Source organism: Pituophis catenifer, unplaced genomic scaffold (assembly GCF_029215685.1).
Source record: "Pituophis catenifer annectens isolate HBS135680 unplaced genomic scaffold, rPitCat1.0.hap2 SCAF_10, whole genome shotgun sequence".
In the NCBI taxonomy this organism is placed as follows: domain Eukaryota; kingdom Metazoa; phylum Chordata; class Lepidosauria; order Squamata; family Colubridae; genus Pituophis; species Pituophis catenifer.
Window position 1 is genome coordinate 15378655 of NW_027256890.1, and position 13936 is coordinate 15392590.

The 13936-nt window shown below is 46.0% G+C and overlaps 1 protein-coding gene across 2 annotated transcripts in view; it reads right to left on the minus strand.

Annotated features, from left to right (window-relative positions):
- CLIP1 (CAP-Gly domain containing linker protein 1) overlaps positions 1-13054 on the minus strand; it is a 56307-nt gene extending 43253 nt beyond the window's left edge. The window contains exons 1-3 of one of the 2 annotated variants that reach the window (XM_070951231.1): positions 12965-13054; positions 2182-2312; positions 894-1063 (exon numbers count right to left, since the gene is read on the minus strand). In XM_070951231.1, coding sequence (XP_070807332.1) covers positions 894-987 — 94 coding nt within the window. In that variant the 5' untranslated portion in view covers positions 988-1063; positions 2182-2312; positions 12965-13054. Of the gene's footprint in view, positions 1-893; positions 1064-2181; positions 2313-2643; positions 2767-12964 lie in introns of those variants that run through there. The other variant, XM_070951230.1, reaches the window with a different exon arrangement.
- Positions 13055-13936: the final 882 nt, after the last annotated feature.

Sequence of the window (13936 nt, forward strand, 5' to 3'; positions counted from 1 at the left end):
GGTAGCCATTTTAACGAGAGCTGTCCTCCACTTATGACTGTACTGCCCATGGCAAACCACAGCTTCCCTTAATGATCGCTGCCAAGCGGGTTATAAAATCAAGTCGGTCATGTGACTGACCCGCTTTACAACCATGGTTATCGTTGTAACTCGAGGATTCCCTGTACAAAACTTTTCTTAAAGACTTCTGAGGGAAGCTCCCTTAGCATGTCCTCCACAAAGTTAGGAAGCCATGGCCAGAGGAACTTCATAGGGGGTCACTGGCATTCAGGGGTGCCCCTCTTTGGATCAACCGAGAGGCAAAGAGAAGGAAGAGAGTGGAGTGCAGGCAGTCCTCCACTTACAACAGTTCATTTAGTGACCATTCAAAGTTACAACAGCATTTAAAAAAAAGTGACTTAGGCCCATTTTTCACACTTACGACCGTTGCAGCATCCCCGTGATCAAAACTGAAACGCTTGGCAGCCGACCCAGATTTATGACGCCCGCGGCGTCTCGAAGTTACGTTAGCTTTGCGACCTTCTGAGAAGTAAAACCAGCAGGGAAGCCAGATTCGCTTAACCTCGTTAGCGTTACTAACGTTAACGGCTGCAGTGATTCGCTTAAGAACTGCGACAAACAAGGTCGTAAAATGGGGTGAAACTCCCTGGACAAATGTCTCGCTCAGCGACCAAAATCCGGGGCTCAATTATAGGCGTAAATCGAGGACTAGCTGCCTCACACATTAACTAACTTCCTTCTTTTTGCTCTCTCCAGTTTTATCTGCTGCGATTCTCTTCCCCCCCCCCCCAGAGCTATTTAAACCACGAAGCCTGCAACAGAAACCCGAGATGACGCAGAGGAGGTCTGTCCCGGCTTCTACTGTCCCCAAGATGATGGTCTTATGGCCTTACCTGCAGCCGCAGGTGCGGCTGTTTTGGCCAGCACGCTTCCCGGTTTGCTGATCTTGCTGGGGGCTTTCAACCCACTTGGTTTCAACATACTCATGGTCGGCAGGTCTGAAAGCAATCACTATCTTTTCCCAAACATATGGATCGCTCTCTGGCTTGCCTCCGGGTTCAACCTGTCAATCAAGAGCACCGAGAGGAGAGAGACGTTAGTTAACCTGTTAACTGCTCCGAACCGACTTGCAAAGAAATTCTTTGGGGGGAAAGCATTTTTACAGCCAATGGCACCTGCCAGAAATCCATTCCTATTTTAAAACAAATCTACACTAGTCACTTCTTTTGCTATATTTTCCTTTTAATTAAAGAGAATAGGAGGGTTTTTTTTTTTTTTAAGTAAGAGTCTGCTATTTAAAAGGCTTCACTCATCCCAGAAGCTATTTACTTCTTGGTAAAGATATTAAGCATGCCAACATTTATTTTTATTGATTTAAAAATGTTTAAATAATTGCCTCTCTTTCAACCACCTCTGGGCATCTCCCAATCAAAAATCCAACCCCCCCATCCCCTATAAAATCACTTAAGACTGTAAAACGCAACTAATAAACACATGAAAAAAAATAAAATAAAACCTGCAGTTCAAAGGTGCGTCTACTTTTCTCTCTATACCTTGGGGAAAGAAGCTAGATTTTTAAAGCCTCACGGAAGGCTAAAAAGAGGGAGGGTCTGCCAAGCTTAAGGGGACAGAGTGTTCCATGGTGCTGGGACATCCCTGAGATTTATTTAACGATTTAGCCTACCCCATGAAATACACAAGATAGCCGGCAGCAAGGACGTATGAAGAGAACACACGGCGAGAGCATACTTGAGGAAGATAACGCGGTCCATTTTGCAAGAGATAAGAAATTGGAGAAGTTATTTTATTTTAATTTATTTTATTTTATTTTGAATTTATACACCGCACCTTCTCCCGAGGGACTCAGGGCGGTGTACAGCCAGCTAAAAACATACAATGCAAACATTATTGTTTGTATTGTATTGTAAATATTATACATATTAAGTTACATTTTAAAATACGTCGGTTCCAAAAAAAAAAGTTACAGGTCCTAAAAGAAAGCAGGCAAGCAAGAGAACAAGGAAGCCAGTAACCCTTCCTCCCTTCCCTTCTCCACACCAGAACCAGCAAAATCCAAGTTTAGCCACCCGGCGTAAGGTTGTGCATGTACAAAAATCCCCTCTCAGGATGGCCGAGCAGAGAGCATCGCAATCCCTTGGCAACTCACAACTTTGCACCCACCTCGGTGCGGGCCGGGCTAGAATTCCAGGCTGAAGATCACGAGATGGCTTAGCATATTGTACAGTCCCCGCACGGTGCCCCAGTCCGGATCCTTGGAGATAAATTGAGGTTTTCTTCCTCTTCTTTGGTTGCTAGGAAGAAAGGAGGGGGAAAAAAAACACAGAATAACTTGGATTGTTTGGAGGCCCTGTGCAGGCTTCTCGAAGAGAAGATGTCCGATGTGTTGAGGTTTTATTTATTTTCTTTCTTGCAAGAACTCCTCGCAGCAGCGAGAAAGGGAGGGATTATTTTCAACCCAGACCACAACAGCAGCAACAATAACATCTGATCGAGGAGCTTCAAGTAACTGGATTATTTGCACGGGAGCCAAGAGGTATTTGGAAAAACAGACAGGGCCTGGGAAGGAGCGAGCATGGGCGGGTGACGCACTGGAAAAAAGAGCAATGAAAATCGCTTACTTACAAGCGGGGCTGGTTCCAAAAGGAAGAGAAGGAGGTTTGAGTAGAAGGAAAGAAACCCTTTGCTTGGTCAGCCCTGTTCTTCAACCTTGACTTAGGTTAGTGGAAGGCAGCCTGTTGACGACAGGAAGACCCCGAGGTCTGGCACGCCCTTGTGTTAAGATAGAAACTTGGCAACTTTGTGGACTTCAATTCCCAGAATCCCTCGATTCTGGGAGTTGAAGTCCACAAGTCTTAAAAGTTGTCAGGTTTGGAGACCTCTGGGTTAAGACAATGCCAGAAGAAGTCCATTACTGGAAGGTTCATGAAGGCAGGACCTTCCCCACGAGGACAGAGAAGCTCCAGGTGCCTTCTCCTCTTCTTGTGTGATGTGGACCCTAGCTACACCCTTCTGTGGTTAACATCTGTTCCCCATCAGGTCCTCATTTGCTGGCAAGTCCAACGTTCATGGTCAACGTCTACAGAGCTCAGGCTGGAGAAGGCTGGGTACTTATTCTGTCTCTCCATTTGGTTATTTGCTGAGGTCCACAGTTCATTATCAACTCAACCCGATCTCCCTGCCGTATTCCACGGTCTCTTTCTCTGTTGGTCCTTTAGCTCTGTGGCCTTCCCTATTTAATTTGATTTATGTCCCACCATTCAAGGCCCTCGGCTGTCTTAAATGATTGTCCTTGCAGCTTCCTCTTTCTGTAATGTCCTCCCCATCTGTTAGGGAGCGATACTTCTCATTTATTTCAGCCCAGGTATATCCGTCCTTCCTTCTTCCTATATACAAACATCCCTGCCTTGTCCGAAATTTGGGAGAGTGTCCTGGGAGCAATTTTGGAACCAGGTCTCCAAAGATCTGGCCAGGTAATCCAGAAGCTTGTGGGCCTGGTCCATGAAGCAGGTCAACCATCCAACATTCAGAAGCAAGGCAAGAACAAAGAACTGTGCAACCACGGACTCATTCAGCATCTTTTGGGGGTTGAGTGGGTGAGGTTGACCTCTGACCTCTACATCCAACTGAAAAGCGACCGTCTCCAGATTCTGAGCCCAAGATTACGTTTTGTGGAACCCGTGTGTCAACCAATACAGGTAATCCTCGACTTACAACCACAGTTGAGCCCCAAACTTCTGTCGCTAAGTGAAACATCTGTTGATTTTGCCCCGTTTTACGACCTTTCTTGACACAGGTGCTAAGTGAATCACTGCAGCTGTTAAATTAAGTCAGATTGTGAATCCGGCTTTCCCCACTGATTTTGCTTGTCAGAAGGTCACAAAGGGGGAATGGTGTAACTCTGCGACTGTCGTAAAGACGAGTCAGTAGCCAAATGTCTGAATTTCGAACACGTGAGCACCGGGAGACGCTACAACAGTTGTGAAAAGTGTGAAAACTGGTCCTAAGTCACTTTTTTTCAGTGCCGTTTTAATGGTGAACGGTCACTAAACAAACTGTTGTAAGTCGAGGACTTGCAGATGTCCCAGAATCTCCTCTCAAAGCCTAAGTAAAGGTCGGATCGCTCTGAACATTACCTGCCTCAACCATGAAGAAGTTCTCCCAGCATTGATACGTAGGGCAGCGTTAACGTCTAAGAAGACCTCTAGGAAATTGGGAGTCTTGAATGGTTCAGGAGGGCTTGGATGGGTGCAACCTAGAATTCCCTTAGCTGGCGCTCTTTAATTAATAACACCACAATGCAGAGTTCAGCCTGATTCTCTCCCCCTTCTTCCCTTTTGTATTATGACGTCACTGGCTCTGACATCATCCACCAAGCATTCAGGAATGCCTACCACGTCCCTCGGAATGCCACCACAGAAAGACGGGCACTTGCCACCCAACAGTGCTCGCTTTGTTAACCGCATCCCTCGGAAGAATGGAAGGTTCCTGATGGATGCTTGTCCTCCCTACCGTCAAAGGAGAACAGAAACAGACTTAGTTCCTCTGATTATTACCAGGAATGGCAAAGTGAGAGGTGGGAAACAGAAACACGAGTAACGAGGGAAATATTTCAATTAAACTACAAGTATTCTAAGCTCAGCTTTAGTAGACAGCGCCAACTTCGTCCAAGAAGTTGAGTTTGGAGATGTGTCTTGAAGCAAAGAAGAAAGGGGTGGTCTTGGGCGATTGAGGTGTAAGGCAAGGAAAGAGAGGAGGCATTAACCCTAACTTTAACTGGAGACCCTCAGAAGTGTTGTGTTGGGAAACTGCCTGCTAGGTTGCAAGGAGGAGTCAAGCAAGGGCTGAGCTTAGCATCGCTGAGTAGACACAAATGACATGGATCTCACACAAGATCATGAAGCCTTCTCTGGTTGTTCCCAGGGGAAGACAAGCAGATTCTTGTAATTTAGATAAATAAAGTTACTAACTTTTGTTATTCATCAGTAGCTCTGGCTGTTTGCACCTGTCATGCCGAGACCACCATTTATAACTAGGAATTTTCTCTGGAAGCCCATCCCTCAGGGAATTCAGAGACCTTCACACAAGGGAAGTATATACCTGAAGACCACTGAGGATGGGAATACCACAAAGAACTGGATCGGAAGAGGTGGGTCCATTTTGCTTGACTGCTAAAGAATTGGTTAATTAATCGAGATCGATTAAGAAGTTGTTATTTCATGTCGCCCCATTTATATTCTTTAAATCAGGGGGTGGGTCTCCAAACTTGGGGTTCTGCCCCAGCTATGGACCCCAAAGAATGCAGCACACACAAAGTCCGTACAAATCTTAGTTTACTAAATTAAATCAGTCTTTTTTCAAATAAAGGCTGTTAATTAACTTTCTTAACAGCCTACAAGAATACAAAGAATAAATAATCGTAATCTTACTATGGTTGGCAGAAAGCCCAGAAGCAATTTGCAGGAAACTGATAAGAGAACTAAGATCAGGACACGAAAGAGAGTGAACGAAGTTGTTCCCTGCAAATTGCCTCAGTTGTCGTCCTTCCTTAAATAGGCTAAGGAAGTGGCCAATTAGCCCCAAGCCTTACTCTCTAGGAGACCTCCTCCTGAGGAACCACTCCTGCCTTTTGGCAGCTCTGCGCGCCCGTGCATCGAGAAGAGGCTCCTCCTCTTCTTCCTCTTTACTTATGGGAGCTTCTGGAGGTTCTGAAGGCCCTGGCTGAATCCCCGCCTCGGGCACCACATCTTCTCCAGCCTCCTCATTGTCCGACTCAAGCGCCAGCTGCACAGGTTGTGGCGCAGCACACCAGCCTCCTCGCTGTCCGAATCAGCTACTAGCTGCACAGGCCGCTGATGGGCCACAACACATGGGCACTTTTAAGACTTGTGGACTTCAACTCCCAGAATTCTGGGAGTTGAAGTCCATAAGTCTTAAAGTGCCCAAGTTTGGAGACCCCCGCTTTAAATAACCATTTTAATTTTTGGCTTTAGCAAATCAGCTCCGAAATGGATTCTAACTGTTGCTACAGCGACAGGTTAATGGCAAGAATCCTTTTTCCGGCAAAGCTTAAGTCTTTAGCTAGTTGTTTTCTTTTGTTTTGAAAGGGGGGGGGGAAGAAAGCAAATTTCTATATGCACCTCCAAGCATAAAAATAACAGCAACAAAAAACTCACTCCAAGCATCTGGACTGACTTGACTTCTCTAAGGCTATATCTCACCCAGCTTGCTATTAATAGAAAAATACAGCTTGTTTTTACACAACTCTTGTTCTCCTGCAGCCTTTTTAAAAATAGACAAGCAGGAGTTTGACGGGACCATCCGAGACAATCCGCTGGAATGTTTCGATAAACAGGTTTTCAAACCTGGTCCAGAGATACCAGACAATAAATCAGGGTTTGGGAACGGCTTCTCGCGTAATAATAAAACAATGTGCTAATTTTGGGCGTGAATGCAGACGCTATTTCAAAAGAGTAACTGACGAATTGGGGGGGGAAATATCCCACTTTTAATTAACAGAGAAAACAGGATAACAGATTGAAGTCTAGGGAACGAAGGTGTGAGGTGCTAACACTTTGAATCAATTTGTCTAGATCTATTTAATGTTTATCAGGGATGGCATGGTCTTCTCACATCCTCAAATACTTTATCTTAATACTTCGTTATACCTGCAAAGCAGCACAGATGTTCCTCGTCTTAACGACCACAACCGAGCCCAAAATTTCTGCTGCTGAGACATTTATTAAGTGAATTTTGCCCTGTTTTACGACTTTTTTTTGCCACCGTTGTTAAGTTAATAACATGGTTAGCACAACAAAGAATGTTCTTTCTGCACCAACTCAGGAAGCTCAAACTGCCCCAGGAGCTGCTGATCCAGTTCTACAGAGGAATTATGGAGTCTGTCATCTGCACCTCCATAATTGTCTGGTTTGGCTCTGCAACCCAACAAGACAGACACAGACTTCAGAGGATCATTACAACGGCAGAGAAAACAATGGTTACCAACCTGCCTTCCATTGAGGATCTGTATACTGCACGAGTCAAAAAGAGGGCTGTGAAAATATCTACAGACCCCTCGCATCCTGGACATACTATAAACTCTTTCAACTCCTACCCTCAAAACGAGGCTATAGAGCACTGCACACCAGAACAACTAGACACAAGGACAGTTTTTTTCCCTGAACGCCATCACTCTGCTAAACACATAATTCTCTCAACACTGTCAAACTATTCACTAAAACTGTATTACTATTATTCTTCTCATCGTTCCTATCACCCATCTCCTCCCACTTATGACTGTATGACTGTAACCTTGTTGCTGGTATCCTTACGATTTATATTGACTGTTTCGGAAGCTGCCATGGTTGTGTGAAAAATGGCAATAAGTCATTCCCCGCCCTGCCCCCGCCCCCCCAGGGCAGTTGTAACTTTGAACCGTTCACTAAGTGAACTGTCGTAAGTTGACAATTGCCGTGATTTGCAATCTTCCATCCGCTGCTTCTTGTCCTGCGCTTTGGAAAATACCTCGTTTTCCCCAAAATAAGACATCCCTTGCTAATAAGCTCAATTGGGCTTTTGAGCACATGGCAATAAGGCCAAGTGCTTATTTCAGGGTTCAAAAAAAAAATATATAAGACAGGGTCTTATTTTCGGGAAAACATGGTAGTTTGATTCCCCTCTTCTTTGGGGCAGCCCTGTAGATATTGGAAACCTGCTCCTTCTTTTCACTAGACTTGACAAAAGTGAAGGAAGGGGGAAAAAAAATGTCCTGAGCCAGAAATTCATCTACCTGCCTTCTAGTCCTCCTTGTGTTCTGCTCTGAATGGGATGAACGGATGAGGAGGAGAAGTTGCTATTTCAGAGGCGAGTCAAGAATGGGAATTTGCAGCTCTTTCCTTTCTGTTTTCCAAAAAAAAATAGGTTGCACCAAGCCCAGGCATTGTGTCGGAATACCAAAAAGATCCCGTCCAAGGCCCAGCCCATTTAAAAAAACAAAAAACCAGTTAAACCGATTGCAATTCCAAAGGTCAGGAATGCCAGAGGTGACACCCGAGGCCTGCTTTTCCTCTGCCAATTTCCAGAACTGGAACTGAACGAAGGAGGAGATCAAACTTTTGAGTAGCAGCTTAGAAGGATCCGTCTCCAAAGCCTCTGTGAATTTTATCATTTTTGTTTTTCACCTGCATTTCAAGCAGAGTCCGAGAAAAGAAAAGCTGGAGAGAAGCTTGAAAAGCAGGTGGGGTGGGTGGGAATGAGATTTCCCTTCTGCCAGTCCCAAGCAAGGAAGAAACAGGTCAGGAGACACAATAGTGCAGGGGTCTCCAACCTTGGCAACTTTAAGACCCCTGTAATAGTGGATACACCCTACACTCTTAAAAAAAAACAAAAAACCCAAAAAAGCATGCAAATGAATACCTCTGAAGTTCATATGGAAGGAAGTGGGAGATGTGGGTTTTTTAAAGCACCTTCTAAGGAGTTAAGAATCTTCTTTAAAAATCCTTCCTAAATGCAAAAACAAGGTGGAACCGATTAGCGCCCCTCCCAGGTTATCTGATGCCTGCAGGGATTTTGGCAAAGAACGTGGGAGTCCTACAGCTTCCTAAGGAGACATCCCAGGTACAAGGAACATCTAATTAATTTCACTTGCCACCTTTACAAGTAGTCTTTTTTTTTTTTTTTTTTAATTTGATTTATATGCCGCCCTTCTCCGGAGACTCAGGGCGGCTTACAATGTGCTCAGCAATAGCCTTCATCCTTTTGTATATTTATACAAAGTCAGCTTATTGCCCCCACAACTGGGTCCTCAATTTACCTACTTTAGAAAGGATGGAAGGCTGAGTCAACCTTGAGCCTTGGAGAGATTCGAACCAGCAGTAAATTGCAGGCAGCTGTGTTAATAACAGGGTGCTTTAAATCTTTGACTTACAACAGTACGTTTAGTGACCGTTCGAAGTTAAACGGCACTGGAAAAAAAGCAACTTAACAACCGTTTTTCACCCTTATACAACCGTTGCAACTTCCCCCATGGTCATGTGATCTGACTCACATTTATGACGGCTGCAATGTCCCGGGGTCACATCAAATCCCCTTTTTGCGACCTTCTGACAAAGCCAACTCCGTGGAGAAGCTGGATTCTCTTAACAAACATCTTACTAATTTAACGACTGCTTTTGATTCACTTAACACCTGTGGCAAGGAAGGTCGTAAAATGGGGACGAGGCTCTCTTAACAAATGTCTCACTTAGCAATGGAAATGTTGGGCTCGATTGCGGTCATAAGTCGAGGAGCTACCTGTATTATAAGAACGTCTTGGCTAGGATCCCAAAGCAAGAGATTGTAATGAAAACGATGTACCATTGCAAGTATGCCCATCTTTAGACAGGTCTATCTATCTCTGACCTACAACTATTTGTTTAACAAATGTCTGAAGCTACAACAACACAGAAAAAAAGTGACTTATGACCAGTCCTCAGACTTACAACCATCACAGCATTCCAACGGTCAAAATCTAAGCGTTTGGCAATTGGCATATATTTATGATTCAGTTACCAACCCGCAGTGTTTTGCTTAAGCACCGTGGCAAAATCAGGCGAAACTCACTGAACAGCTGCCTTCAGTAGCGATGGAAATTCTGGGGCCCTCGCGGTCGTAAGTCGAGGACTACCTGCGTTAGGGAATCACGACAACTCTACCTGTGCTGATAATGTTTTGCTGCAGAAGAGGCAACGCAATAAAAGCATGAATCACGGGGCAGAAATACCTTCGCTGCCACCACCTCCAGTTGTGTTTCATAATGGCAATGTCGTGAGTTACAAAACCTGTATTTTGATTTCATCGACGCTAATGAAGACGGGCGTGGAGTTGCCTCTGCATCAGGAGCTCAAAACTGGCTTCACCCCGCAGAATGCAATCTAGCAACTCCACTTATTTAGGAAACTCATCCCACTAAGGTAGGAATATCGCAAGCGTGAAAGTGTAAGATGTTTCCTAAGTAGACATAGGGGGGAAAAAATGAGAATATTTCTGGTAATTCTTTGTCATCCAAAATGGTTGAGGTTAAATGCAAAACCTTAAAACAGTTCAACTACAAGGTTAATTGCAGCTTTCCAAACACTTAATTTTATTTAGACTGTTTCTTACTTAACTTCCCTTAGGAAAATTAAATTTCTCATGCCTTTCCCTCTTTTGCAGAGCTAAAGATATCGCCCCCACCCCCTCCCAAAATTACAAAGGCCAGATAAAGCCCAAACATTTTTTTGAATTCTGGCACAACATTGATAATGGGTACCTCCATTTCAAAGTGCAAGAGGAAACAAACGTGTTCCTTTTATAGCATCTCACACAAACATACTCTAGATCTATGAGGTTAAAAGATGATATAATACAAGACAGGAATTGCTTTGCCCGTTTTTATTTACTGCAAAATCAATTTCTCTGCTGATATTCCTTAAAATGTCACTATTTTTGGATTCTTATCTCAAGAGCCTAAATATTATTCACGAGGCTATCCTATAGCTTTTGGTCATATTTACCTCCCGCACAAAATGCACATTATGCTTTAGAAGACACAAAATCCACCTTGCTGAACACGAAAAAGAAAGCTATCCTTTCCTAATATTTTACTACTGCGGAAAGTCCGAAGGAGCTGTAGAAAATACAACAACGCAATAAACCAGTTTCCGCTGAACACGAACAGAACGCTTTCATCCGGCATTGCAAAATATCAGTGTGAAAACCGTACGTCTGTCTGTCTGTCTCCCAGAGTGACAGAATAAAGTGAAGTCACAAGAAAAAGTCCCTGAAACACAACACAAAAACGCAGTTTTCGCATTTAAGCAACCGGCAAATCAAGGCATGCAATTCGGTATCCTTTACCTGGGGTGCCCCTGCTCCAAATTCTGCCCGTTCTGGACAAGGACGTCCCAAATAAACCTTTTAAACCCCCGTGGCAGGAAGGAAGTCAGCCTCTCGCCTGCCGCCTTCGGCCAATGAGGCTTCCAAACCCCCCCCCCACTGATGTCATGCGAGAACTCACACCAGTTGATTGCGGCATCTCCCCCCCCCTTCAGATGGCGCTCCCGCTGACCCCCAGGAGCTGGCCAGGCCAAGGCCCGGGGAAAAAGGACCTGGGGGCCGCTGGCACAGCAGTGGGGGGCTCTTCTCTATGGTTTCTCCTTCCTTCTTTCCCTCCCTTATTTTTTCTTTCTTTCTTCCCTTCTTCCTTCCTTTCTTCTCTTCTTTCACTCCATTTTTTCTTCCTTTCTTCCCTTCTTCCTCCTCTTCCTTCACTCCCTTATTTTTTCTTCCTTTCTTTCCTTCCTTCCTTCTCTTCCTTCCCTCATTTTTTCTTTCTTTCTTCCCTTCTTCCTTCCTTTCTTCTCTTCTTTCACTCCATTTTTTCTTCCTTTCTTCCCTTCTTCCTCCTCTTCCTTCACTCCCTTATTTTTTCTTCCTTTCTTTCCTTCCTTCCTTCTCTTCCTTCCCTCATTTTTTCTTCCTTTCTTCTCTTATTCCTTCCTTCCTCCTCTTCCTTCACTCCTTTTTCCTTCCTTCCCTCTTATTTTTCCTTCCTTTCTTCCCTCTTATTCCTTCCTTCCTCTTCCTCCCCTTCTTTCGTTCCTTCCCCCCCTTATTTTTCCTTTCTACCCTTTCCTTCTCTTCTTTTCTCTTCCCTTCCCTTCCCTTTCTTTTCTTTTCCTTGCAGCACAGATGTCATCCTATGTGGCAGCAGATCAGATGACCGAGCACAATCTTCCCACAAATCAAGGGGGTAAATCAAAGAATGTGGGGACCCCCGGTTTTTCTTTTGCCCTACACCCCAATGGGACCCCTTGAGGGGAGGAAGGACACCCTTGGACTCTGCCTGCACCTCCCTGATTTGTAGCCCTCTGGCTTCTCCACACGCAATGCCCCCCACCCTGCATTTGCCTTCTGGATGCCCCTAATTTAGCCCGGGGGTCCCAACAGGCCTGGCTTCCCAGAGGAGTGGACTTGAACTCCCAGAATTCCCAGTCAGCCGTGGGGATTCTGGGAGTTGAAGTCCACCCCTCTTCAACTTGCCAAAGTTGAGAAAGCCTGGATTAATCTAGTGACCCCTTTTCGGACAACCGGTTGATCTCAGAAGGGACCACCAGACGCCCCCCTTTTAATGTTATTTCCCCACTGAAAAGATTCACAGGGCCCCCATTTGGGGGGGGGAGCAGAATTCGGGGCAACTCACAAGCCCCCCAAAAGAGACAAAGCCAAAATCCTCACATCCATAAGCTCCCCTCACCCTCTTTGCACGCGCCAGGTGTGTGTGTGTGTGGGGGGGGGGGGGCAAACCTTCACAGACACCCCAAAACGAAACCCTTCCTAAGACCAGAGCTTGTCTTTCTCACACACACACCCATCTGGGATGGGGGGGGACGGGGGGGGGGGCAAATTAGGAAAAAGAAAAATACCTTCTCTGCCTGCAGCTTTTTCCCCCCCAATTCCCTTCAGCAAACGTGTCTCCCACCCCCCTCCCCAAATTAACCATAAAGGAACAATTGCCAGCAAGCCCTGGGCTTCCTCAGCCCCCCCCCCTTCTATCCACTGCAGGCCTGGTCTCCCCCCATTGTCCTGGCTGCCCCCCCCCCACATTCTGGGGCCCAGCAGCCCCTCTCCAAGGAAGGGACCCCAAAAGGGAAGCCCCCACCCCCGTCTCCAGCCCCTTTTCAAAGGAGGCCGGGATCCAGGTGTCTCCCACAGCCCCCAACCCAGCCCACCCCCTCAGAAAGAAAGACGGGGGGAGGGAAGGAGCCCCCAAAGTGGGGAGGGGGCTGCAGGGCCCAGGACTTGGGGAGGGGGCGCCGCTCCTTCCGACAAAGGCGCCCCCCGCCCCTCCTCCCGGGCGCCGCGAGCGGCCAAGACCCCCGACTCGCCCCCCGCCCCCTGCAAGCCCCTCACCCGCCCGCCTGCCTACCTGCCCTGCTTCCTCCTCGGCTTCTCCGCTTCCTCCGGCCAGGCGAGGCGAGGCGAGGCGCGGCGGCGCTGCTGGCGGCTCCCTCCTGGCGGCAGGGGCGGGCAGGGGCGGCCGCCAGGCGGGGACTGCGGAAGGGCGGGCGGAGGGAGGGAGGGAAGGAAGGAGGCTGCCCGCCGCCCCTGCTTCCCCCCTCCTCCTCCTCCTCCCGTTCCTCCCTTTTCTTTCTTTCCTTTTTCTTTTCCTTCCTTCCTTCTTTTCCTTTTTCTTTTCCTTCCTTCCTTCTTTTTCTTTCTTTCCTTTTCCTTCCTTCTTTCTTTCCTTTTTCTTTTCCTTCCTTCCTTCTTTTTCTTTCTTTCCTTTTCCTTCCTTCCTTTCCCTTCCTTTCCTTTTTCTTTCTTTCCTTTTTCTTTTCCTTCCTTCCTTCCCTTTTTCTTTTTCTTTCCTTTTCCTTCCTTCCTCCTTTCCTTTTTCTTTTCCTTCCTTCCCTTTTCCTCTTCCTTTCCTTTTCCTTCCCTCCTTTTCTTTTCTTTCCTTTTCCTTCCTTCCTTTTTTCCTTTCCCTTCCTTCCCTTTTTCTTTCTTTCCTTTTCCTTCCTTCTTTCTTTCCTTTTTCTTTTCCTTCCTTCCCTTTTTCTTTTTCCTTTTCCTTCCCTCTTTTTCTCTCTTTCCTTTTCCTTCCTTCTTCTTTTCCTTCCTTCCTTCCCTTTCCCTTCCTTCCCTTTTTCTTTTTCCTTCCTTTCTTTCCTTTTTCTTTTCCTTCCATCCTTCCCTTTTTCTTTCTTTCTTTCCTTTTCCTTCCTTCTTTCTTTCCTTTTCCTTTCCCTTCTTTCCTTCCTCCCACTCCAACAGAAGTTGTGGGAGCTTCCTCCCTGGAAGCTTTCAAGAAGAGACTGGGCTGCCACCTGTCAGAAACGACTGATGGGGGTTTTCATTTTCAATTTGTTAGTCTTAATTGCACTTCTGTTAAATTATG